Below are 27,900 nucleotides of genomic sequence, written 5' to 3'. Positions count from 1 at the left end.
TAGGGCTGCCTAGGAGTATAGTAGTCCCTAGAGTGAGTTACTTCTACATTCCCTGTGGATCTTAGTACTTGTATTTTTCTACCTCCTTTGTGAAGCTTCCCCACCCCTCCAAGTATATCTTTTGCATCCAATTTAAACCATGAAGGTTGTCTGTTTACCCCCTGAATGGTAGGGGGGTGCACCTCTCTGAGAGGACTTCCATTTAGACTGTTATAGTTTCCAAAATAGTCTGTCAACATATACACAGTGAAATACCCAAGCTGCATAAGTTAAAGAGGCATGAACAATGTGATTTCATAGTCCACCTTCAAAGAACATGCCTACAATTCCTGGCCAGATGCTACTGGTGCCAGTGCAGCACCTTGAGTTCACCCCATTGATACCAGAGACATTTAGCAATGACATGCCATGCACAAACATATTATGTTTAAAGGGTCTGTTAGGGAGAATTCTCATAAATATGCTACTTCCCTTCACCTTAGAGACCCCCAGCATCTTTGCTGGATTTTGAGGACTTGGTTTGTTTACCTGGAAGGAGTGTGAGCCTTTTTTCCCAGTCTCGTATTTTGATGTGTGTTTTACTTTTGTGTTTCTTGATTATGGAGTTTTAGATAACTCCATAGGCATCATCTTTTCATGTATGTTACACAGCACCCTCAGTGCAGTGACACAGGGATGTCTTTTTAGACTTCCAAAAGGTGTAAATACCTTCTCTGGGATAAGCTACTGTATCCCAGAGAATGTAAGGTTAAATTGGCTTTACTCGTTTTTTAAAATTCCTAGACCCAGCACACACTATCTTCCAGTAACGTGCTGGAGGGTTACCTGGTATCCCCTCTGTCTAGAAACTCATGTAGCAGTCAAATGCTACCCTTTCCTATCGAAATGGCTGGTGGCAGTGGTTTTACAACGAACTACCATGATTTTTCCCGACCGCGAACACCGGTAGCTACAAATCGCGGGAGCCATGTTTTTCAAGATGGCGCCTTAAGCCCCTTTGTTTAAACAGGTCCTGATCTTCTTTTTTCGCCATTTCTTTTTGGAAAGGTCCTTTTAGTGTTTTTCTCTGTGCTCCAAACCATGTTTGGTCCCTTTGTATCTATGCCTTTGGCAGGCTTCAGGACTGAAGACCACCTCTGGCGCCCTAGTGTCTGGGGTGGGCAGGAAGTGAGGGAGATGCCCGAAACTCCCTGTGCTTAATCTCCTAGGAGACTCAAATGCACTCTGTCTTGATTGGCTGGCTGACTGTCCGGCAAGGACAGCCACCCTGCTGGGCGAGTGACAGCTAGGCTGGAATGAAACCGAGAAAAGTCTCTTGGACTGGAAAGCAGAGTAGACCACAGGAACGAAAGAACCAAGGATTAGCTGGAAGAGGACAGCTGCTGCAACTCCTGGACTGTTGGTTTGCCTGGTGAAGCACTGCTGCAGGTCCAAATTGCCAAGTTCATCTCAACAGAGAAGCCCCTTCAAGGACGACTTCTTCCTTTGAGTTGGTGGGACCAATCAACTCATAAGCCACCTGGATACCATTCTCAGAGCTGGTTAGGATTAACCAGGGTGGGGAGGGGGGGGGAAGGACACCAGGTTGTGTGCTTGACGACAGCTACTCTAACCGAAGATTTTCCATTTTGACAGCTTGTTTGACCAGTCCCCGTACAGTGCAGGAGTCCCCCGGCTTTCTCCCTCTTGTCCCTACGACTGAGGCTCAGGAACCGTGAGATCTGCAGGAACTGCCAAGAACCAACGTCTTCAGCTGCATCTTTTCTTCATACTAATGTACTGTGCCAACCCGATTGAGAGAAATTACCTCTTGAAGTGAAAGTTCGTGAAACTTTACCAACTCGCATTCCTAATCGGCTTGTGACCCAACATATGATTCTTTTTCGTACAAACTACTTTTGAGAACTTTGGCAGAGACTTTACCGTTTACTACAAGAACTGCTCTTTCCTATCCAAGACACTAGCCCATTGAATTTGGCCTAGGCCTATTGAACTGAATCGAGTCCTCTAGTGAACTGAAACTATTTGCACTGCATAAGAAAGTATTTGTGGTCCATTTTATTAACTTGTTCCTTTTTACTCCCATTTAAAGTAACTGAAATGCCATTTTGCTCCTATTTCAGTGCAGCCTAATTTACTCCGAAATGTATTGTTTTGGTATGAAGTGTATTTGTATATATTAAGTTGCCTCCTAGTGAATGTTTTCTAAATGATTGTGTAATGAATGAATTAAGTGTTTTACCAAGACACCTTGTGTAAGTGTCTACTTGAACCAATGTTATTGTAAGACCCATGTGTAACATCCTTTTACTGCTCACTTTCCCTCTTGAGATACGCCTGGCTGCTCAGCTCGCTACCAAAAACTAGTGTAGTACAGACTTATACCAAAGGTTGATTTTGCTAACACCTGTAGTCCTATTTGTATTTGGTGGTGCAATTCTGCCTAACAGGGTCCTTGTTTGTTTCATCCTGAATGACTTGGTACTCCGCATCAGTCTAGAAATAAGAACTCATTAGCTGGAAAGATGCCATGTGACTCTAAACAGACAAATGCTGCTTTTTCTTTAGAATAGTTGCAATAAACTAGAGCAATTTTATACTGGAGCCATTCTCTTAGTCTCAAACTGTGTCTGCGGTATAATCACACATTCTAGTTTCCTGGTCTACATCCCTGTTGCGTTTTGGTGGTTCCAGAATGTAGTCCATTAAATTCCAAAAGCTGCTGTGCATAACAATCTAATTGAACACTTGAAACTAATGGTTCTAGTCATTGTGAATTCTGGTGCAAATTCACACCAGGAGGTTTTTATTCACAAGCCTGTTTTTTCTCAGATTTACCTCTGTGTAATTTTTAAAGGTACTGAGTTCAGTCTCAATTGCTGTGTGTTCGACTTCCAAAGTTCTCTCTCAGTAACTGCTTGATTGTAATGGGCATTTACAAATACTTGCCCATGGCTTTGATTTACTGTGCATTGCAGCCATCTGAGATGAAGCCTGCGAAGCAGACTATTCATATTTGGACCGAACTCCTTTTCCACCCCGAGAATTCTTTCCAGTCATTTAGGACAGCCGGAATAGCAATTGAGGATAGCTTTGACATCTGACCAAGTGCATAGAGAACTTGCAAACAATTATGTAACAATCCATATGAGATGAAGCTTCAGTGGGGAGTCTTCTGGCTGCATGTATTATTTCTATTTGCATGTATAAACAGCCCAGTTTTTAAATGAATTTCTATTTTTAAAACTATGTTGTAATCTAAATTTATCTTTTCATATTTTGTGCAGGAGTTTGTCAGTCTATACACAGACTATATTCTCAACAAGTCCGTAGAAAAGCAGTTTAAAGCCTTTCGAAGAGGTTTCCACATGGTTACCAATGAGTCGCCCCTTAAGTATTTATTTAGGCCAGAGGAAATTGAGCTGCTCATCTGTGGAAGTAGGGTAAGTACTGCCTAAACAGCCAGTTTTATTTTTGGATCGGTTTTAATGGAGATGTTATAGTGTACTCCTTTTATTTAAAGAATTTAGACTTTCAAGCACTAGAAGAAACAACTGAATATGACGGTGGCTATACCAGAGATTCAAATATTATAAGGTAAGCAAAATGTATTCTGGTCATGAGGGGGAACAGTTATTCAATGTTAAATGTCATGGGTAATGCTACCTGCACAGCCTCATCTTAAACAAAATGTAAAGCGGATTTGAAGATGTCTGCTACTGGATGTTGTGTATCTTTCTAAAACATGAATTTAGACTAGATTGATGAAGGTTGCTGTTAGGGAGAATTCTCAGAAATGTGCTAATTCCTCTCTACCTTAGAGACCCCCAGCTCTTTTGCTTTTCTCTAGGAGAGCCTTTTTCCCACTCATCTATTTTAATTTGATTTTGAACTGTTTCTTTTGGTTGTGGAGTCTGACAAATTCCATAGGCATCTTTTACATTGTACCCCACAGCACCTGCAGTGCAGTGGCACAGGGAAGTCCTTCAGATTCCCCAAAGGTTTAAATACCTTCTCTTGGATAAACTGCTGTGAAGTGAAATTGACTTCACTTACATTGTAACTTTCTAGACCTAGCACATACTATCTTACAATAGGGTGCTGGAGGGGTTACTTAATATCCCCTTTGTCTAGTTTCTCATGTAACATTTGTATGTTACCCTTTCCTCGATGAATGGCCGGTGGCAGTGGTTTACTTTTAACTACCGTGGTATGCTTTTACAGCGGGCTGCGTTCGCAGCTGCAGTAAAGCACCCAAAGGAGCCATTTTTGTCAAAATGGTCCGGTCTTCTTTTTTTGCCATATATTTGTGGAAAGGTCCTTCTTGAGATTTACTCTGCGCGCCAAACTAAGTTTGGTTCCTTTGTTCGTTTTGTCTTTGGCAGGATTCACAAGTGAAGCCCACCTCTGGCTCCAGGGTGTCTGGCAGGGTCAGGAAGCGAGGGAGGTGCCCGAAACTCCCTGTGCTTAGTCTCTTAGGAGACAGGAATGCAGGAGTGATTGGCCGGCTGCCTGTCAGGCAAGGACAGCCATCCTACTGGGTGGGTGACAGCTAGGCCGGAATTAACGGGAGATACTCGCATAAAAGGCAAGGCTTTTTGGCTTGGAAAGGCAGTCGAACACTGGACGAAGGAATCCGAAGAACTTGGAAGGGACGCCTGCTGCAACTTCTGGACCGTTGGTTTGCCCGGTCAAGCCCTGCTACTGTGCTGAAGCTCCAAATTCGCCTTGACTAGAGAAGCCCTGCAAGGACGACTTCTCCCTTTTGAGTTGGTGGGACCAATCAACTCCAAAGTAAGACCGTCTGGACATCCTCTGAAAGCTGGTTGTAATTTCACTGCAGTTGCTGCTGGAACCAAAGAGCCAGGGAGAGGAACACCAGATTGTGTGTGTTGCTTTTAAGTTGGCCAAGAGCTCCAGAAAGGTCCTCCGGACTCCCAGGAAGCAGGACTGGCCAAGCCTGCGCCACCTCAACAGAGTGCTGGACCCCAGATGCAAGGACCGTCTAACTTGACAGCCAAGAACTGCAGTGGTGCTATTTGTTGAGACACGAGGAGCTGAAATCGCGAAAATGCTACTGAATAGAAGTTGCTCCTTTTCTGTCGCCGATCATCCCGTTGCAGTGCAAGAGTCCTCCAGACATCCCTCTTGTCCCCACGACTGAGGCCCAGGAACACAGGATCTCCAGAGCTGCACAGGAACAGAAGCCCAGCCAGAACCATTTTCTTCTAACCAAAGGTACTGTACAGTCTAAGAACTTGCCTCCCGTTGTGTAACCTCACTTGTTCCCTGTTGAGACCTGTCTTGGTTACTCTGTAGAGTTGCTAACCGCTTTTTTACTTCACAAGCCTAAACAGCTTGTGGCCCTACTTTGATTTCTTCTTTTTTCCAGCATGGGGTCTGGCATGGATTCACATGCTCATGAATATTCCCAGTCAGGCTGGGAATCCTCAGTAAAGAAAAATTCAGTTTGTTTCTGAACTGTCTTTCTACTAGTAAACAATCACTGGTCTCTGGGTCATACTGCCCACAGCCAATGACTGCCCTCTACCTAAGCCCCTCTTCTGGCAGCCATCTTCAGATCGTTCAAGTGTTGAGTCCTCGTGCTATAGCTCTCGAGCTTTTACTGCGTTTTGCGATTTCTCAAAGAGTTTACTCTTATTTTCTTTGGCCAATCGAGCATCAAGCTCCACCGATTCTACTTCTGATCAACGGGGACCTGTTTCGGAATTTTCTACGCCCCTCAAGGGCGAGTTTTCACTTCTTGGAGGATTCCGAAAGATCTTTGAGGCCTACCCTGCGTAAACATGGCCCAGGACAAAGGAAACACGACGCCCGGATCCAAGCTGTTCAGGAGCTGCCCTGGATGCGGATTACAGAATGTCTTCAAGGAAGATGAGCACTCCTGGTGCGTCTACTGCCTTCACGACGACAAATCGCACGTGGAGAAGGACTTTGCGTTTTGTAAGAAAATGTCCGAATGGCCAATGAAGGATCGTCGCGGTCGACTCACCAGCTGGCTGGAGGGGAAAAGCCCAGCAGCAGGTGAGAAGAAGTCTGAGCAATCTTCTAAGACCTTTGAGGGCACTCTGGCGACGGCGGCCCAACAAAAGGCAAAGCACTGCGAGTCCGCGGGCACCGGGAGCACCGATGGTTCAGGCTCCTTGGCTGCCAGGCAGGGCACGATGTCACCAACGCCATCAACCACGATCCAACACTCTGGCTGGGTGAAGAGAAAGTCGGAGAACCCTGGTAAGCTTTGGGAGAAGCCCCGGTCGATCCCTACGGCGACAGCCGAGGGGGAGCGAGGCAGCGACCCACCCCCCAAGGTGAAGGCCTCAGGCACGCCCAAAGTTGCAAAGGCCCTGATTCACCCGGCTAAGGCCTCGGTCGAAGGAGTCGTGGAGGCCCTGGCGAAGCCGGTGGAGGCTACCCCAGTGGAGACGACTTCCGGGCCTAGAGTTTCCCTGCCACCCCTGAGGGAATCCTAAGACCCCCATGGAGCCCCGGGTGGAGAAAGAGTGGGGGGCACGGTACCCATAACGGACACAGATACCACCTCTGAAGATGAGCTGGCTGGCATCGCAAAGTTCCTGGACAAGAAGTTAGAGGAAGTCTGGTCCTACGGGAGGGATCCCGATGAGGCGGACATAGAAAGAGACAGTGGAGCCGACGAGGAGCGGCGGACCGTGGAGGAGACGGAGGACCCTACTCCCGACCCGTCGCTCCCGTCACAGCCAACGCCTATGTCACAGGATAACTCGGGAGCAATCTTGATGGCTATTCAGACCCTGTGTACGGAGATAAGGACAAGGTTGCCCTTGACCCCCAGCGGACGATCCAGCGGTGCCTGGACAGTCAGGAAGCCCACCGAACAATCAGAGGCAAATCCATCCTCCCCCTCCTTTCCAGCCTTCATCTCCTTCCCCTCCACCGAGGGATGAGATGAGATGGGAACGGAGACGGCGACGACGGACGACTGTAATGACGACGGGACGTATCTCCCACCACCTCCTGCCCGGGCCTCCCCTCCTGACGAAATTGCCTCCTTTTACGCCATGATCACCAGGGCTTAGGTGCTCTTCCAACTTTGTCCCGAAGAATAGGAGGAGGGTTTCCTCTACCAACAACGGGAGGCCAAGAGGAAGACCGTTCTCTCAGTACTGTTACGACATCTGGGATGAAGGACTGTCGCTACTCAAGAACCAGTCTACGGCTCCTGCGAAGAGGGACCGGTATGAGAAGTAGTACTGGCTCCCAGATTCCGCCCTGATGTGCCTTAGAGCTCAGCCGGGGCAACGGATCAACTTCCACTTCCCCACCGGACTGTGAGGGTAAGAAGCTGGACACCATGGGGCGACGAGTCATCTCGTCGGCGGTGACGACCATCAAAGCGGCCAACGCCCTCGCGATCGTGGCGCGCTATGACAGGGAGCTGTGGTTCAAGATCGCTCCCCTCCTGGACTTCCTCCCAGACAAGAGGGCGGAAGCCCTTGAAATCCTGCAGGAAGGCGAGGTGGCTTCGGACCACGCCATCACGGTGGCCACGGACATCGCCGACACCGGCTTTCGCCAGATGGGCAACAGCATTTTCCTTCGCCGGTGCAGTTGGCTCAAGGCGATTTCCATCAGGACATGCAGACCAGGCTACTGGACATGCCCTTCGACGGGAACAACCTGCTCGGCAAGGCAATGACGAGTCACTGCAGGCCATCAAGTCGGACACCGAGACAGCCCCGGCCTTGGGTTCTCTCCATCGACGGCTGCCCTTTCGGACCCCGGGAGGCAAGTCTCAAGGTGCCCCCAAAAGATTTGGTGGCGGTTCCTTGTCGTACCGCCAAGCGGCCCGTTCATAGTCGGAGGAGGCCGACAGAGGCTGCAGCAAGGCTGAGGTCGGCTCCAGGGCCTCGGCGAAGCAAGATTGAACCGGCCGCGGCATCGGGCCCCCACCCAAGCACCCCGGTGGGAGGCCGGCTGGCGAAATTCCAAAGAAAGTGCCCCGGTCTACCACCTGTGGCCAGGAAGGAAAACCACGTGCCAGAGCTACTTCTGGAGGTACGAGCAATGCTGAAAAAGGGCACGATAGAACTCTTCCCGAAGAGGCTTCCGGGGCTCCGGAGTGTACTCGCGGTACTTCCTCATCCGAAAGAAGACCGGCGGTTGGCGACCCATCCTGGACCTTCGTCGTCTAAACAAATATATCAAGTCCCAGAAATTCTGGATGTTCACCCTTCAGCATGTGCTGGGACAGCTAGAGGAAGGCGGCTTCCTATCGTCGTTGGACTTGGAGGATGCCTACTTCGACATCCCCATTCTCAAAGGACATCGAAAGTTCCTACGATTCGTGGTCCAAGGGCGACACTATCAGTTCAAGGCCCTTCCCATTGGATTGAAGTCGGCGCCCAGGGTCTTCTAGTGCCTGGCAGAGGTGGCTGCGCCTGCAGGGGTCCACGTTTACCCCTACCTGGACGATTGGCTCATCCAAGCAAAGTCAAGGGAACTCTCTGCCGATCACACAGCGAAGGCCATCCAACAGCTCACGGATCTGGGATTCTCGATCAACTTCACGAAATCCCACTTGGTACAGTCGCAAGACGCCCTGTTCCTGGGAGCCAGACTCGACACAGTGGTGCGATTGGCTTCGCCGTCGGAGGAAAGGACGAAGGCCATCCTGGGCAAGGTGCAACGGCTGTTCACCATGGACGTGGCCAGGGTGAGGTCCATCAAGTCCCTACTCGGCACGATGTCATCGTGCATCTACCTCGTGCGCCTATGCAGGTTCCGGATGCCACCACTACGGGAGTTCCTCAACGCCTGTTGGATGCAAGCAGTGGGCAGCTTCGAAGACAGGATCTCACTCAACGAGACTTTCCGCCAAGCCATCCAATGGTGGGGCACCCGTGCGCATCTAGCGGTGGGCATGGACTTGCAGACCGCAGCACATCAGAAAACTGTGACGGACGCCTTCTTGGAAGCATGGGGAGCGCGCACTGGAGATCTCCACGCAAGAGGCCTGTGGCTCCCGGAGGAGAGATCACTGCACATCAACGTCCTAGAGCTCCGAGCCGTGTTCTGGGCCCTCAGGTCGTTCCTTCCGTCCTGCAAGGGCAAGGTGGCAAGGGTTTTCACCGACAACACAACCACGATGTTCCACATCAGGAAGCAGGGGGGGACCAGATCCCAGCCCTATCCAAGGAAGCGCAGGATCTGTGACACTGGGCCATTGCCCAAGGGATGTTCCTGGTACCCTTCCATCTGGCAGGAATAAAGAACACCATTGCTGACTCACTCAGCAGGGAGCTGTGCTCGTGCCACGAGTGGGAGCTTCGGCAGGATCAAGTGGATCTCCTATTCCGACGATGGGGCAATCCCCAGATCGACCTATTCGTGACGGCGAAGAACACCAAGTGCCTGAGGTTCTCCAGCATGTTTCCCCAGCCGCGGAGCATGGGCGATGCCATCTCATTCCCCTGGGACGGTCTGTTCCTGTATGCGTTCCCTCCGTTTCTGCTCATCAGTCAACTCCGACGGTCCTGGTGCAGGATGATCCTCGTTGCACTGGCGTTGCTGAGGCTGACCTGGTTCCCGGACCTTCTGGACATGTCAGCGCCCCTTCCCCTCGCCAGGGAAGGAGGCGCCATCCTCCATCATGACCCAGGATCGCAGAACCTGCAGGCCTGGCTCCTGCAGCACTAGAGTTCGGAGGGTACGATATCCCGCGGACTGCAAGGAGGTGCTTGCAAAGGCCAGGGTGTCCTAGACTCTCAAGTGCTATGGACACAAATGGAAGAGGTTCTCTGTCTGGTGCCGTGCACAGAAGATTAACCCTCTGCGGATTACGGCCCCTCAAGTGCTGCTTACCTGCTATCACTGGCCAAAGCCGGGCTGGCCCATGCCTCCAAGATCCATCTGGTGGCAATCTCCCCCTACACCAGAACTCCGGGGCAGTCATCTCTGTGGTCTCATCGCCTGGTGAAGGAGTTCATGAAAGGACTGTTCCGATCATTCCCACCAGTGAAGGCCCCGACCCCGGCGTGGGAGCTCAATGTGGTGCTGACCAGGCTCATGGGGCCGCCATTCAAGCCTCTGCATTCAGTACCGTTGAAGTTCCTGTCGTGGAAGACAGCTTTTCTTGTGGCCATCACTTCCGCACGACGAGTGGGAGCGATCCAGGCCCTCTCCTGTAAACCTCCTTATCTGACATTCCACGAGACGAGGGTAGAGCTGAGGGCGCACCCCCCTCCTTCATGCCCAAGGTGCCGTCAGACTTCCATCTCAACGAGCCCTTGGTGTTACCTGTTTTCTTCCTGTGCCTTTGTCGCTGGCTGAGAGGACTTTGCACTCACTGGATGTGGCTAGCGCGCTGAAGTTCTACGTGGACCGCACAAAGAGTCTTCGGAAGACATCACATCTGTTTGTGAACTTTGGACCTGTGAACCAAGGGAAGGCCCCCTCAAAGGCTTCCATTTCCAGATGACTCTCCGGCTGCATCATGCACTGTCACCGTTTGGCCCGGCCGTCCGAGAGCCCATTCAACCAGAGCGATTGCCGCTACCACGGCGTTCCTGTCTGGTGTACCCCTGCTGGACATCTGCAGGGCTGCTACGTGGAGGTCAACGCACACCTTCACGAGATTCTACTGCGTCGATCGGGATTCCAGGGAGGAGTCCAGAGTCGACAGGCAGAGCTGCGCAACCGTTCGCCTGAAGGTGAGCCTGGTCAGGAGGTAAGAGATGCTTAATGTTGAGTTGTTGAAATGCTTAATATTGAGCCTTGCCACCTCCCGTGGTTGTGAATGTGTGTACTGCTATGTATTCTTGTATTCCTGAGCATGTGAATCCATGCCAGACCCCATGCTGGGGAAGGAACAAGTTACTTAACTGTAACTTTTGTTCTCCAGCATGGGTCTGGCATAGATTCACATGCAAACCCTCCCTCCAACCCCTCTCCGGCTCTTCTATTGGTCCTACTGCCACTTTACGTGCTACCAAATCGGAAGATGGCTGACAGAGGAGGGGCTTGGGTAGAGGGCAGTCATTGGCTGGGGGCAGTATGACCCAGAGACCAGTGATTGGTTACTAGTAGAAAGACAGTTCAGAAATGAAACTGAAACTGATTTTTTCTTTACCGAGGATTCCCAGCCTGACAAGGAATATTATGTTTGTTTATTGAATTTATATAGCGCTTTAAGCCAAAGCATATTCATATTCCAAGAATATTCAGGAGCATGTGAATCCATGCCAGACCCATGCTGGAGAACAGTTACAGGTAAGTAACTTGTTCCTTCTACAAAGACTTGTAAAACATTGTGCAAGACTTGTACCTCCCTCCTGAGAAGTGCTTCAGCTCACCTAGACTTTTGCCCAATTGATTTTGGCCTAGCCCGGCTCCCTGAGTGACTCTTCTTCCCTCTGACATTGTTTGATCTTCCTTCCAGGAAGGGGTTAATCAACTTTGCATTGGGGGGTTTCAAAAGTACTTACCTGCTTCAGAATATTTGTGTGATCTCTTGTTTGGCATTTCTTAGAGATACTCCTAAGTATTGCTCTAAATGCAACCGTGATATATTAATGTCCAGTGTCCTAGCTATTTGTCACCTGAGGGTGTAGAAAGTGTCTGTGTGCCATCTCAAATGGGCATTTGCTCATTTAGGGAAACTAAGAGTGTATTTTGGAGGTATTTGTGTTACTATTATATTGCTCCCTTCTGAAGAAGGCTTACTCGAACTGACTGTTAAATTAATAATTGTTTAATCAAGAAATCTTGTGAGAGAGTCTATTTGGATACTTGTCACTGTGAATCTCTGTGTAACTCCCCTACAGCTCACATTGACCCCTCTTGAGATGTCTGGCTGCTCAATCACGCTACCAACCTGTGTAGTACAGACTTATACCAAAGGTTCGGTTCCTTTTGCCAGGAGGTCAAGGTTGTTGTAGTGCACCCAAAGGGTACTACTCCAAATCTTGCCTAACAGTTGCAGATCGTATTAGCCAAAGCTGATTGACTACTTTATTTAAAAACATCTCTTTATTGATTTTGACAGCAAAATGAATTTCCTTCCCTATGTCCCCTCCATCCCCCCTGGGGTTCACATCGCTGCTCTAACCATGTGGGATCACATTGTGAGGTTTCTTTTAAGACCGTTCCAAAAGTCTCATTTGTTGGGGCATCATTGGGCTCTGTAGTACTCTTTTAAGAATGCCAACGAATTTGGGCAGGTTTTTGTTTATTGCATAGGTAGCCCATTCCAATGCGCCTACGCATGGGGACCTTGTTTCATCTACTTCTGGACACTTGACTCTTGTGCATCTGCCACTTATCGTACGCTTGAGGACCCAGTTTCATATTGTGCACATCACCTTCTTGAATCCTTGCTTACATTTCCTCTCTAACATTGTTTTATTGACCACTGCAACTGTACTCTCTCTCTCTCCCCCTGCTGTTTTTATTCCCTGCCCCACCCTTCCCGTATTTCCTCTATGCACTTACTCTATCAGAATTGTCCTTGGACCTAGTATGATGGCGTCGGCTGTCTCCTCCCCCTTCCCTTACTAGTTCCACCTCCCCGCCCCTCCAGCACTATCTTAAATGTCATCAGGCCTAGTACGATAGTAGCTTGTTTCGTTCTTCTCCCTCTTCTCTTCCCCCTCCCCATCCCCTCTTGTATTTTCTGGCTCTACCAGAAATGTTGTCGGGCCTAGTACGGTAGTTGCCTGTCTGTTTCCTTTCCACCCCCCCATCCCCCTTCCTTCCTTATCTGTTTTTTAGCACTTGCACTCTCTGAATTGTTGTCAAACGGAGTATGATAGTTTCACATTCTTGTTGTTCATGGCCATATAAGAATGTCGTATTTTCCCCCTGTTCCCTCCCTTGCTGTGAAGCGGTTTGAAACACATTGTGTATAGGCGCTATATAAATAAACCATCATATCAATGCCCCAATGTCCCACAACTTGCGTATCCAGTCCTGCAAAGTACTGATTGTTTCCACCCCTGGGCAATAAGTAACATCCCCACCAATGTAAGGATACTTGTGCTTTTGTTCAACCCCTGAATCCCTCTTCCTCCTCCTCTCCCCAGCCCCGTCCAGCCCCAACAGGACCAATTTTGGGGAGCCCTTCGCTCCCTCCCCAAAGACGTGGGCCTGTGCCTCCTGTACTTCTTTCAAAAAGGTTCAATTTTCGGGCCTCCATCAAATTTGGCACCCGGTGACCCGTTCCCGCCCCCCCAAATCCTCCCCCCCCCCCCCCCCCAATCCTCCAACAATCCTGCTTGACCTCAGGGTAAATCTTAGGCAGTCGAGCCAGCGTATAATGCCACCCATACAATATCTTATACCAGGCTTCTTTTAGTTGAGCTTCTTTGGCTACCTTTGGAATAATCCTCCAGTGTCTCTCCCGTTCATCCCTGCTAATTTCCTTCCCTATGACCCTTTCCCGCCGAACCATGTAGGGCCACGGAGCTCGAGGAGTGACATTAGCCAGGATTTTATATAGGTTCGACACCAGGCCACTAGACCCTTCGTGGGTGGTCAATAATGTTTCAAATGGGGTAAATTGGCCGGTGGCCACCGATTTAATCTGGGTGTTCTGGCACCAATGCCACAATTGAAATTATCGAAGACTTTCTTTTTCCTCCATCCCAAAATCTATCTTGCATGCTATGAATGATCTGATTGTTGTTCCGGATGATCTGGCGTCCTCCTTCCTGCCCCCTCCTCCTTTCCTGGGGTGAATTCGAAATTATTAAAAATGGGGGTTAAAGAGGACGGAAAGGTTGTATCCCATATTTCCCCACTAGCCTGTTCCAAGTATCAGCCATCAGCCTCGTTATTGCACTTGGGTACATGTGCTGGGGTCTATATTACCGGGGTAACCACAGGAATTTCCTCAGATTGTGTCTTGCTACCGGCCGGTCCATTGTCACCCATTGCTCCCCCTTTGGGAGTGGGGGAGATGAGAGCCACTCTAGTATAATCCACAGCTGAGCTGCCTTATAGTACAACTGAAAATTGGGGAGTGCCATCGCACCCTCGCTCCTTGGGGCGACAATTGGAATCGACTGACTCTCAGCCTCTTCTCTTGCCAGACAAAGTTCCCTGTCTTCTTCCCCAATTCCTGAAAGAAGCTGGATCGGAATGGCCAATGGGATTGCCTGAAATAAAAATAGTATCCGAGGGACAGTCGCCATTTTAACTGCTAGCATTCTGCCCACCCAGGAAACCTTAAGGTTCCTCCACTTTTCGAAGTCCTTCTGTATTGCCTTCCAAATGGATGGGTAATTGGCTCAATCGTACCCCTACATAGTTAATACCTCCTGGTTATATGATATGTTATGTTATTTGTAACGCGCCTATACGCAAGTGTTTCAAGGCGCGAAAATAAGGTGAAGACGCCTTTAGTGCAGTCACCTGCTTCCCCTTACCGTTAGGTTGAGCAATTGATGCCTCTCCAAATCTCCCGAGTATCTTCCTACAAAGCCCTTAGTGCGTCCTCCAGCCTAGTGAGTGACAAAAGCATGTCAATTGCAAACGCAGCCTCTTGCTGGTCGGTCTTGGGATTTCCCGTATGCTTCTCCATGCTCTCTGGAGGCTGCAGTGACTCCATGCATTCTGCTCCCCTGTGACTGTGCGGCTTCCCCCGCTGCTTTTGCTTGACTCGACACAGGACTTTCCCGCACTTCCTTGTTGGCCCGATTTGGAACCCCTCTGAAAGTTCTCCTGGGTTCCAGCTAGCAACCGTGTTGCTTCTTCACTCTGGTCTGTTATGACAGTTTTTCTTAAGCCCGCTTAGTCAAACCATTCAACTGAGGCAGTACAAGACTCCACTCCACTCTATAAGGCTGTACCACCTGAGTTCATTGTAGTGTAGACCGCGCAGACAGGCTTATCTTGGGCGGGAGAGGGGGCTGCAGAATCAGTAAAAAGGAATTGTAATACAAATTGTCCAAAGAAACACTGAAACACATATAAACACATTATAAAAAAACCACCACTATGCTTGCAGGTACACAGACCAAAGCATATAACCTTATTTGGAACACCCAACAGAATTTCTAGGGAAGTCAACACCAATAGTTACTTTTGGATTACTTACAGTAATACAGGGTAGTAGACCCTAACAATTATAATGTGATGCTCGGCAAGAAATCATAGTAAGTCAACTGGACAATATACTTTTCTGAATAGTGGAACACATATTGTAGGAACAGTAAAAACCTCTAATTCAGGATACATTATTTTAAGGGTGTTGGACCGTGGCGTGTTATATTCAATTACTGTCTGTGTACACTCTTTAAGGATGCGGCAACCATATTATTTAGTTATTCCATTTAGAACTTTATTTAGGTTTCAACCCTCTAGGCTGAAACCATAATAAAGTTCTAAATGGAATAACTAAATAATATGGTTGGTGCATCCTTGAAGAGTATACACAGTTCATAACAGACCACCACAACGATTAAGTGCATGGGCAAAGTCTGATGCACACAAAAAACCCTCCCAACTATATTAATCCGTAATATTCAACTACAGTTGCTTTTCAGTTCAGACTAAGGGAAGCAATAACGTAAATTCTTTTTGGGTGGCACACAGCTATGCAAGGTAAGTAAAACATCTATATAAGTTTGTAAGAAGCTACCAGCAACTTAAGAGGTACGTATGACCTAGGGAGACTATTCTGGACAGGCTAACAAGTCAGGGGAACCAAAACCCAATTGGGGACACCCATACAATTATCCTAACAGGAATAATAGTGAAACCATCAAAATTACTTTTGGGAAGAGGGGAACCCAATTCACAGGCGAGTAAGTTAACCTATCTACTTTCTGGTAGAATGGCGAGAACGTTTCTAAGGAAGTAAGACTTTGAGAATACTTATTTAAGAAGGCACATAGCTTATTCAAGGTAATTATATCATATATATAACTTTCAGAATGGCAGAACATATCTAATGTAAGTAAACTCAGTGTGAATAGTTACGAAAAGGTATTAAAGTTACCAACTAACTCATTTACAAGTAAGTACACGTTTCAACACTTGTTCTACTTTCCAAAGCAGGCCCTTTAAATGATCTAGCCCTTCCCAATTCTAGTACATGAGTTCTCTGAGGCAGAAGAGGGACCCTAATTGTCAAGGAGCCAGCAGTAGGCAGGGTGAGATGGGGCTCAGTTGCAGGCAAAGTCAGAGTTCCTGATGAAGCCTGGGCAATCAAATAAGTAGTTAACTTTGAAAGTTAGTTAGGGTCCAGGGACTTCAAAGAAGACCACCTAGGAGGATTCCAGCAGTGGTCCTGGGTGAACTGGACGAGAGACCTCCCAATCACAGCACCCAAAGGATGCACATAAATCACAAGAGACTGAAGGTAAGTTAGTACCACTGCTGGAATCCTCCTAGGGTGTCTTCTGTGAAGCCCCTGAACCCTCAACTAACTCTAAAGTAAGGTACTGTTACTTGTTCTAACAGTCATCCTTAGGAACTCTGACTTTTGTATTGTTAATTTATATACCGCCTATACACAGGAAAGTGTTGCAAAGCGCTCAAGGAGGGTTGGGGACAAGGGGGGAAAAACAGTCACTCTGAGACGATAATGGTCTGCACAGGCAGAGTAAGTGCGTAAAATACATTTAACAGTTGAGACACAGCAAATAGGACTGACACGAATCTGCAGTTTTACCAGTGCAAATTAAGGAGAGAGCACAGATGAAAACGGAACAGGCTATCGTCAGGCAGGTTGCATTTGGATCGAGTGAGTGCATAGCCGGTAACGGGGAGGGGTAGGTCCAAGTGTGGTGGAGACTGGGATATGTGGTAACTGCTACTTAGGAACCTATCTTGACCTGGCTGTTGGACACTAGACCCTAGTGACCCCTATTCTGCCACTGAACACTTCTGCTCCAAGAATAAGGGAAGACTTCCAAGGATTGGGCCTTTTGCCTAGAAAAGAGAATACGCGTTTAAAAGTTACTTACTTGCAAAAGTAGTTGGTTGGTAACTGAGAGTGAACAGTTACGAAAGTTATTACTTACCTTAGACATGTTGTGCCATTCTGAAAAGTATATGTAGCATCTTTCTTTCCTTAGAAACTGTTTCGCCATTCTAATAGAAAGTAGATGTAAGGGTATTTTACTCGCCTGTAAATTGGCTATGCCTCTTTCCCAAAAGCAATGCTGTTGGCTTCAGTAACTATTTCTTTCAGAGAATAGGTGTATGTTTCCCAACTGGGTCTTGCTTCCCCTGACTTGCTGTTAGCCTGTCCAGAGTAAGTCTGCATTAGATTTTACCTACCTAGAATAACCTTGAGTCATTCATAAAGTGTAACACTGGGTTTTGCTTTTCCTGGTCTGTTTTAGACCGTCACAACTGTCTGTGATTTATATCCTGTAAAAAGCCATATAGGTTTTACTTACCCTGAGCATAAGTGTGTTATCCTAAAATGTTAGTTGTTGCTTCCCTTAGTCTGTGAACTAAAAAGCAACTGTAATAGAATATTACACCCCAAGGTCCAACTCCCCTAGAATAACTGTTATTCTGAATCAGATCTATAGGTTTTTTTTACTGTTACTAGAATAAGTGTTCCACTATTCACAAAAAGTATATTGTCCAGTTGGTTTCTTTGGTAAGAATTGGTGCAGTCACACTGGCTGAAACGACACGGATCTGCTTGGTATTGGGTAACCCACCTTTTCGTGTAGGTCTGTAATAACACAAGTTGGTAGTGTGACTGAGCAGCCAGGCATATCTCAAGAGGGGTAAATGTGAGCTGTACTAATGAAATCCGTCAATACAAGTGGCCAAGTAACTCTTACACTCAAGGTTTCAGTTACAAATAGTTATTTAACATCAATTTTTAAGTAATCTGTCTTTAAAAAGGCAATTCATTGTAACAATGTAAATATACCTTTAAATTACTTTTCAGAATCAAAACAAGTTAGTGGATTATCTTTGGATATGCTTCATACACAATTCCTACACCCTGAGGTGACTTCAAGGACCGTAATTAAGCAATATGCCCGAGCCGCGGGGGCCTAACTGAGTCAGGAAATGGCCCCGCGCCCATAGTTATAGGGCAGAGGAAAGTATTAATGGCCCTGCATCAAGGGGCATATTGCTATTAGTAGCCCGGCCCGCAAGACCGGGGTACTAATAGCATTCTTTTCTGTTCCGAAACGCTGCAGCGTTTCGGAACAGAAAAGAAAAAAAAAATGTCCAAGGAAATGGCCGCCGTTAAAGGGGGGGGAAACTGAGTCGGTTTTCACTTTCCTTGGCAGCCTTTGGGAGCGGACGCGCTAGGAACAGAAGTATTCCTGGCGCGTTCGCTCCCAAAAAAGGAGAAATCGGAAGGTACGTGGGGTTGGGAGTGTGGTGAGGGGTGTGGGAAGGAGGGAAACAAACTCATACCAGTATCCCCGGCGGGGGACAATGGCAGCCTCTCAGCTGTGTGGAGGCAGGAAGCGGGGGATAGCCCCGCTTCGAGCCTCCTGATTGGCTGAGGGGCTGCCACGCCCCCACCGAGAACAATGGCGTGGAATCCCGGCCAAAGGATTCCTGGCTGGTTAATGCCCCGGCGAGAGCCAATCAGAATGTTTCTTACATTCTAGTTGACTCTCGCCGGGTACTAATGGCATTTACATATCACACTAGTATACTTTGCAGATTCTGAGGTGGCAGAAAGGAAAGGATAGGGAAATAAAAAGGTTAGACAGTTACTCAGTACATGTGAGGACAGCAAAATCCTCAAATGCTGTCTAGATAAGCCTTTCGTAGCAATAACGGTATACAACAAGCTACCACCCATGAGGGACAAACAGTATGAAAGTCAATGGACTAGAAAAATGCCTTCAGGGAGCCAGGACAGCCTTAGTCATTTGGTACAGTCTATGGAACTGATGCACTTCTTGGATCAACGACTAGCACAAAGTAGAGTTTTAGAAAAATCACGTCTAGGGTCTCAAACTGCTAAGCCTGTCAGAAGAGAGTTGAAAAGGTAAGCCAATGCAATTCCCAAGTGCGAAGAGCGCATCTTAAGGCAATAAATACCTCTGATTTGAAGAGTGGTTCAGCTGGATTCTGTCTTGCTACTGCAGTGCAGACCCGGGTTTCTGAGCCTCAATCTTGGGGACAAGAGGGAGGACATCTGGAGGCCTCCTGCGGCAGTACTCGGGAGGTAATCTGTAGCTACAGGCTCTTTTCGGTTCAGCAGCACTTCACGGTTTCGGTGCTTGGCAAACAGCACTGATGCGGGTGTCGGACACGGGTTGGAGTCTTCGCTCCCTCAGTCCTGCACTCTGGTGAGGGGACTCTGCATCTGGAGGTCCAGCTTCGGGATGGTCCTTAGGAGTCTCCTGGAGCTTCAGGCCAGATTCGTTCCGCTGCAGATGTTGCACTTGACAATGGACACTCGACCCCTAGCATTGGGCTTCCAAAGCAACAGAGGCACAGCAAGTTGAGGATAGTGGTCCAGTGGAGTTTGTCGCGGGGTTAGTTTGTCCCAGTAACCTAAGGGGAGAAGTCGTTCCATCTGGAGCTTCTCTGTCGATGTGAAAGAGTTCAGCAGGGCTTCACTGGGGTCAAAGGTCCAGGAGGTTGCAGCAAGCTTCATTCACGGTTTCTTAGTCGGGTGTTTCTCCCAGTGGTCGACTCTGCCTGTAGTCCCAAACCCTCCCCTCTTAAGCAGGTTTCTCCCATTCATGCACAGCCCAAGCCGGGACTAGTTGCATTCAGGCATTCCTAGAGACAAAGAGCAGCAGAGTTTAGGGACCCTCCCTCACATCCTGTCCTCCAGACGCACTGGAGCCAGAGGCAGCCTTCAGGGCTGAAGCCCCCCAAAGGCAAGACAAACAAAAGGCTCAAACCTGTCTCGACGCACAGAGTAAAACCTAAGAGACCTCACAAATATAAAATAGCGAAAAAAGCACAATGGTAGGAAAAAGTAAACCACTGCCACCAGCCATTTAAAGTAGTGATGGTAACACAGAAATGTTACATGAGAAAGTAGGATAAGGGGCTACTATGCAACCCCCCCAGCACTTCACACAAGATGGTGTGTGCTGGACCTACAAAGAGAAAATGTAAAGGCAATTTCACTTTACTATTCTTGGGAACTATAGTTCACACAAGAAAAGGTATTTAAACCTTTCGAGAAATCTGAAGGATTTCTCAGTGACATTGCCCTGAAGGTGCTTTGTGTCACCATACAAAAAGCAGTTTGCCTATGGAGTTTGTCAGACTACAAAAACAGTGAAAACACAAAATCCAAATCAGGTAAAAACACATGAGTGAGAAAAAGGTCGGTCTCACAGGTTAAAATTAAAAAGTCCTAAGCAAGAGCTGGGGGTCTCTAAGGTTGAAGGGAAAATTATCCCCAACAGTTTACTAAGTGATTTCTTGCTGAGGGTACGGTACAACTGCTACGGTCTACTACCCCTATATTACTGAAAGTAATCTAAAAAGTAACTATTGGTTTTGACTTCAGTAGAACTCCTGTTAGGTGGTCCAAATTAGGTGATGAGCTCTGGTCTGTGTACCTTCAAGCATAGTGTTGGTTTTCCATAATGTGTTTATATGATCTGTGATAGTATTTATTTCCCCCAAGATGTATCTGCGCCTACTTGTATTTAAGTAAACTTTCTTTTTTACAATACATAGTGTTTGTGTTTCTTTGGACCATTTGTATTACAATTTCATTGTACTGTCTTGTACTTCATTGAGTCTTGTCTCAGTTGAATGGTTTTACTAAGCCCTTAGTTGGACTTCAGAAAAACTGTCCTAACAGAGCTTATAATATACGTGGACTTTTTTGCATTAAATGCCACCATTGTTCCGATTGGGTGGATGGTTTTGTGGGAAAACTGGTAGAGGATAAGATATATAATGTCCTGGCAGAAGAATGGTATTCTGCATATTCAGTGACACAGTGAGACATCCAACCCTTAACTTCATTTGGAAATACAGATTTGTATTACAAACGAGCATAGCTTTGCCATGTTTTAGAGGCCATTTGTTATATGTATTCATGGAGCACTCACTAACTTAGTTGTCTGTTGATTCTAAGCAGCGAGAATTGAGATGGGGTGTTAAATCACTTTCAAAAGCTGAGAACTAACAAGTTGCAAAGGCTTCTAAGTGGTGAGGACTGAAGTAGCAGCAATGTAACTTTTATCCAAACATAGTGAGGTGCCAGAAGGTGCTTAATTTTGAAGAAAACGCCCAGGAATTTATAATTGACCTGCAAATTGATTGTGAGCCAATGGTTGCTCTTCGGGAGGGCAAGCGTCAGTGGTCTTTCTTTTGGTTGTGGATGAGCCAAAGTGGTCTCATTTGTTTTTTTTGCTTCCGTATTTCAATGTTGGTGATGCCCACCTTGAGAATATTCACTTGTGGTGTTGAACAGTGTGCAGAATACAATAGGCTGGTTCTAGTTATGAATGTATGGGAAGGAGTTTTTTTTAGGCAGGTGTAGCAGGATGAAAGCATGTCACAACTGTTAATTTAGGCGTCAAGGCTCAAGTCGGCTTTCCCAAAAGAAGCAGATTGAAGTGTCCCCCTGTAGAAATGCCCATGCAACTTGAGGGTGAAGTTCACGGTTTTCTAGAAAAGATTAAATTTCTTAAGACAAACACCCCCACACAACACCCATAGCCCTACAAACATCCCATCAAAATTCTTGCAGATTCATGGCGGCAACCACAGTGACGTTTACCCAATGACTGGGAAGGGAAACAAACATCCAGCAAAGAGCTTTCTTGTAAATAGGACCATGTTGTCAATGAGTCTGTATAGAGCAGTGATTTGTTAAAAAAAAATTGGCAGATTTTAGGGTCTATAATGGGGACCTCAGTTAAAAAGTAGTTAAGCTTTAGGCTGTTTCAACACACCCACAACTCTGTTGTTTTTAAGCCTTTGAAGATGGTTGAGAGTTGTTCTTCTGTGCCATGCCCATGTAAATAGGTGTGCTGATACCTGAGTAAAAGTGGTAGGGGCTTGATGTAAATGTGGAAAAGGTGTGGTCTAACGGGGGTCCCTCCTGTGATACACTGCAAAAAACCTCTGACACAGATTAGGTCACGCAGTACCGCCTTCTCTTCCCTGTTAGACAAAAGTAATGACCAAATCAGTGACCATATGCAGTGATTAAAGTAATTTAATCAGGACGCTGTGGTTATTCATGTCCAAAGTGACGGGAAAGTTGAGTAAAATGAGGGTGGAGACAGAACCTAGTGGGATTTGTAAGCTTGCGGCTGAGCTTTGACTGTTTGAATACACTGGTGCAGCATGTCCTCCTTCCTCAAGACTCTGACATTCCTCCTCCTCCTCAATTCCAAGAACAGAATCTCTCCTCTCAATTCCAAGAACAGAATATTGCTTGCAAAGCATGGGGCTCCTGTTGCATATAAGCCTCCATTCATCACTGTGTATGCACAGGCTCCCAGCAACAAGTCTTCAATCTGGGTCCCCTGTTCAGATTCAGCTATGCTGAGACAAGCACACACAACAATTTTCTCTATAGGTAGCAGCCTGTCGGAGACATTGCTTTTGCTCCGAGTGTTAGACGTGTCCCAAGGGGCAAGTGAGACGTAGATGAGTATCATGGAGCGAGGGAGAGTAAACACCAACAAGCAAACATGGTTAAGGTGGCATAATGGCTGAACAAAGTCTCCTTCCCCCTTAATGCAATGCCATACCCAGTCTGCAACTAGCAAGAGAGGAAAAGACACCCACCGCTGTTAAGAATACGGAGACTGAGTAAACGCCACAAGGACTGCAACAAGAGAAGGAACGGGGCAACATATCTGTTCCAAACGGGTAAAGATGAGCAAACATTTTGAAATACAATGAGGAAAACAAAACATAGCCCAAAATGGCCATGATAGGGTTTGAGCAGGAAGCAGTAGGTCTTTGGATGAAGAGCAGTGTCAAAAGGCTTTTACATTTATGGTTCTGTAATTTACAAAGGATTCTGTTGGTATTATATACAAAGTTGCCAGTGGCATTTTATTAAGAACATGTAATTCTACCCTCTGTATCTTCCTAGAGAGCTGGCCATCCTAGCCATAAAGGTGATGCTGAAAGTCTTGAAGGTGTTCTGGGTTTGCAAGGCTGCCACCGTAGGTTTGTTCAGGGAAGGACTGGTACATTTAAAATGCCGGCATAACCTTTGAGAAAGCATGAAGTTACTTGTAGTTTTTTTTTTTTTTAAGCACCAGGTTGGTGAGAGGGATTCAGATAAGGAAAGAGTTGTCACCATCGAAGTGTTAAATGAAAAACGTAGCTTGGTGATGTGGATTTTGAAGTACATATTGCTTGCAATGTAAACGCAGAGGGACTTCGTTCTTGTTGAGAACCGTGTGCATGCTTTTCTTTTCATGTCCTGAAGACCCGATTGGATGCGGTACTGGTTAGTGTTATTGAAGAGGTGTGCAAACTTCGTTTTTGTGGAGTTCAACTTTAGATAGGGGGGTTGGACATTCAGCATTAGGCATGGCATGCATTGAGGTGCTGGATATTATTGAGCATTAAGGCTTTCAGATTTCATTGCCATTTTAGTGTATGCCGATTCCTTGGTTGGACAAGGGCACCTCAAGGAGTTAAACATAGAGGTTCAAGTAAATGGGCATGAGGAGGAACCGCTGTGGAACTGGATTTGTACTCACTTGTGCATAATGAACCCGAGGTGTATGCAAGGGCACGTAATGGATCGAATGGCAATGGACACCTGCTTCGTACTATGAGTTGTGATTTAGGTTATTAGAACCCCACTCAGCCCTGTAAACACCTGCATACTACAACTTTCTTTTCTTCCTAAAATGCACACACTCGACATTAATGCTTTGTATCTGCAACACTTTTCCTTCCCTGGCATTAATTTCCCCTGCCTTTTTTTTGCTCCCCTAAATGTAATTGGAATTGCAAGATAAAACTGTCCTCTCCCTGCTTCATTGCTAGCAGCGTGGCTAGAAAAAAAAGGCTAGACGGATCACCCCAGGTCTTTTTGTGTGCCTCTCTAGTGCATTGAAATTACAGGGCAAAGAACCAGAGTCCTGCATCAGAAGCGGGCAAGAACAGCAGAGGGTCTAGAGCGACAAGTCACAAAAGGTTTTGGTGTACTGTGAAATAATAGTAGTTGAATGCTTTTCAAAAATTTCTGTTTTAGCTGTTGAAAACCTTCATTGTAGTTACTATTCTTAACAGGTATGCTTGTTTCTAATGCAGGGTGCACCAACACCTAATATTGCACTGTTACAGTAGATGCATTTGTCAATCTTTGTAACTATTTTATGTATGATGTATGTATTCATGTGATTTTCTGTATATATGTTTTGCATATAATTAAGTTGCCTTTTTTCACTTGTGCTGTAGAGAATTCTGGGACATAGTGCATTCGTTTGCACATGAGCAAAAAAGACTTTTCTTGCAGTTTACAACAGGCACTGACCGAGCACCTGTGGGAGGACTAGGCAAATTGAAAATGATTATAGCCAAAAATGGCCCAGATACAGACAGGTATAGTAACACTATATTCCTTACTTAAAAAATTGAATGAATTGCTGGTTTATAGCAGAGTCCACGATCTTAAAGCTATAACATTTAAATGTCTTTTGAAATTCTAAATAGTTTTCCTGCCCAAATGTCTGCACTCTCCTCAATTATTCTGCCCCACTGGCTGCCTCTGCCAGCCTCCATCTTTTTCTAGTCTAACAGCACTATATGTATATTTAAAGCCCTAGCCAAAAAAAGCTCTCCATTCTGGAGAATTTCTCGCTCCACCTGAAGCCAAGTGTTGGCAAAACTGTAAATGCCCAGGTGCAAGGAAAAAATGCTGCTTGACATTTGTCCAAGTCTCTAAAGATTTGGAGTGCCTCCCCCTGCAATTAATTGGCATGACTTATCTTCAGAAAAGAGCATCAATCGTTAACTTTTCAAGCAACCCCTCCTTTGTCTACAGTGACCACCTTAGACCAGTTTCCAGGTAAGTACTATGTTTGCTACTGGGATTTATGCAGCAGGCCACCTCCATTTGTTCATCTTCATGCACTTTATAGATCTAAAAAAAGGAGGTACAAGTAATATAAAGGCAGCTAAAGGGGTTCTACAGAGACCCACAATGTGTACAAAGTGAGTAAATCAATGAAGGATACCAAACGTATAACTTGATCTACCCCACAGGAAGTATAGGAATGAAGAACAGTGATTTTTAGACAATGCCCATAGAAGTGCATGTATGTAGTAGAAATCCCAAGAGGGAAAGTACAGAATTGCTAAACGATCCAAATTACCTTTACAGATAGTAGATGAAATATCACACAGGTTGGTATAATTTTAACTACTTTACCAAGACCGAAGTGTAAAGTGATGTGTGGCATTATGATGCACATGAAACCAAAAGTAGGTATTAAAAATACCAGGATTGTTCTCAAACCTAAAGTATCAAAGTTTCTCTGCATGGTTTAAAGGGACAAACTCAATAGGCCTAACGCGGTTAGGGTGAAAAGCTAAGTATATGTGAATCATGGTCCATCTGTATGGAGACTGGCAACTATTAAGAGGGGGAGAAAGAACAACCCTACCAGAGGAGTAAAAGCCCAAGGTTCCACCACCACAGGCCCGGAGAAGGATGACTGCAGAGTGGTGACAAAGGCATACGGAAGAAAGATTGTCTTGGTGGGGATGGCACAGAAGACTCAGTGCCAGCAACAAGATGGGGATCCCATGACCAGAGATGGCTTCCCAGACAGAAGGTTGCCACAAGAAGGGCATAGGAATTGATGGTGCAGCAGTCTTTCCCAGATGTCCGGCTTGGGTTTGGTTAGACAGTAGTTAAGGAAACTGGTTCAGTTCAAAATTACACAAGGTGCCAAAGCCACAGGACCCAGTATGGGTGTTCATGTACCGAAGAGACCCATCAAGCAGGAGCAGCTGTAGCAGTCTAAGTCCATATACCCAGTTTTTGGGGCATAAAGATTTGTGAACAGCGGCAAAGTCACTTGGTTTCAGGAGAGCAGCAGGGCACCCACCTTTCTTAGTCTGACAGAGGCAGGAGCTTTGGACTGCAGTTAAGGATGATCTAGCAGATTAGTATGAGCCAAAAGTCTTAGTCCAGATTCCCTTGGACAGGGAGGAACAGAGCTTTGTCGTTGAAAGATGCAGCTCAGGCCCATATCCAGCTTCTTAAGGACAGCATCACCACTCTTAGCTACAAGAACGTAGTTTGAAGTAGGATCTGGACGGATCTGAAGCAGTAACTCTTGGATCCTTACAGATAAGCGCATGGGCTGGTTGCCCTCTAATCAGCATCTGTGCATTTAGTGTTGATAGCTGTGTAATCAAGACAGCCCTTCAACCTCATTTTTCCGGTTAGTTACTCAGATTTGGATGTCTTTAGGTCAGTCCGAGTTTGGATACCACACACGCAAAGGATACCCGGGTAAGCTATGAACAGAACCTACATAGGAAAAACAATTTGGCAATCCCTTGTGGCCCAAATACACACAGACCACACAACAAAATGGTTGTGGTTTAGGATTTTTGTAGAAACTTGGTAGCCAAGTGGCCATCATATATGGGAATCTGCCCACCAACACAGTAAAAAGACTACAGGATGGGGTAGCCACAATAAAACCTGTAGCTGCCACCAGCCTACTCCCCCAAAAACCTTTTGCGTGAGAATACCTTTCCACAGACAAAATGAAGTCCTCATGGTGCAATTCTGCCTTGAAGGCACACAGACCTACTAAGGGTAGCACACCATAATTGAGTTGTGGATTCAGTGGTACGTCTACTGAAGTCCCTCTGATGGCAAAAGGAACGTCCAAGAAAAGCAGAAAAGTCAATGAAATGAATAGTTAAATCGAGGTCTTTTTACTCTTTAACCCCCTCTGCGTACAGCGTTCTACTGCCTCCCAAGATTCGGCCCAGTCTTTTTTAAAATCATACACGCACATGAAATATATTTTTCATTTGAGGTCCAAAACTCAACCTACAGCTATCCATTGCCTTTTCTCATTATTTTACATATAACTCTGTATTGGCAGCCCCACGACATAAACAGAAATGCATCACACAATGAGAATTCCATGCAAGCTAGACTTTAGCAAAATAAAAATCTGCTGGCCCAATTTGATGAGCAGATAGTAGAGAATCACTTAACTATGGAAAGAGGTATTTGAGGTAAAGGGGGTCACTGTCACTCTGAACCCTGGAACTCCACCATTGTGAAAGCAGTTTGCATAGTAGTATGTGATCTGCACATAGTGAAGGTCAAATAATGCAATGCATTCTCCCCATGAGATTAAAGGAAAGTGGAAACAAAAAGAACAGTACTTGACACTGGATCGAGGGCCCCTCATGCCTCTCCTTAATCTGTCTGGTATCCGGTTCCAGGGTGCTGTCTTCCCCCTATGAGGTTAGCAGAAGACCGGCTCAAACTGAAGGAGTCGCTTCAGCGTTGAGGCTTAAAAGTTGTCATGCTGTGGTGGATCCCTGCTGTCAAGTCTGTGGTCCCCAGACCCCATTGTCACTAGCATGTTCGGGTATTAGGCACACACACCCACCCGCCCTGGATTCTATTTTTTTTTTCCATTGTCGAGTTTCACTGTATTTTCCATGCACTCCTGCACTCTGTGAACTAGAAAATCTGGAGTGGTCTTTGATCACACTACCTGGCCTCCTGAAACAAATCCACTCACCCTGCAGTTACCTGTGTCTGTGTAGGCTTTAAGTTCAAATTAAATCTTTATATCAAGCCATAAATCTTTATCAAACCATTACCTTGATGGTGATAAAGGGAGGTCCGCTTATGCGCAATGTTTCGGGTTTTGAGGAAATCTGACGTTTCATTGGACCTACACTGGACAACATTGCCAAAGGTTTTCTCCTCGCGCAACCCCTAACAAAGGCTTTTGGCAA

At 46.5% G+C, this 27,900-nt stretch overlaps 1 protein-coding gene across 3 annotated transcripts in view; it reads left to right on the top strand.

The window, feature by feature from the left end:
• Positions 1 to 27,900, top strand: part of UBE3A (ubiquitin protein ligase E3A) — a 784,873-nt gene that overhangs the window by 667,889 nt on the left and 89,084 nt on the right. For all 3 annotated transcript variants that reach the window (XM_069636585.1, XM_069636586.1, XM_069636587.1), the window contains 3 exons: positions 3,288 to 3,443; positions 3,524 to 3,597; positions 24,355 to 24,498. In XM_069636585.1, the coding sequence (XP_069492686.1) occupies positions 3,288 to 3,443; positions 3,524 to 3,597; positions 24,355 to 24,498 (374 nt within the window). The remainder of the gene's footprint in view (positions 1 to 3,287; positions 3,444 to 3,523; positions 3,598 to 24,354; positions 24,499 to 27,900) is intronic.

This window comes from Ambystoma mexicanum, chromosome 7p, assembly GCF_040938575.1.
Source record: "Ambystoma mexicanum isolate Mex_15411 chromosome 7p, UKY_AmexF1_1, whole genome shotgun sequence".
NCBI lineage: Eukaryota > Metazoa > Chordata > Amphibia > Caudata > Ambystomatidae > Ambystoma > Ambystoma mexicanum.
Note: the sequence above shows the minus strand (reverse complement) of the source record. Positions and strands in the feature narration are given on the sequence as shown.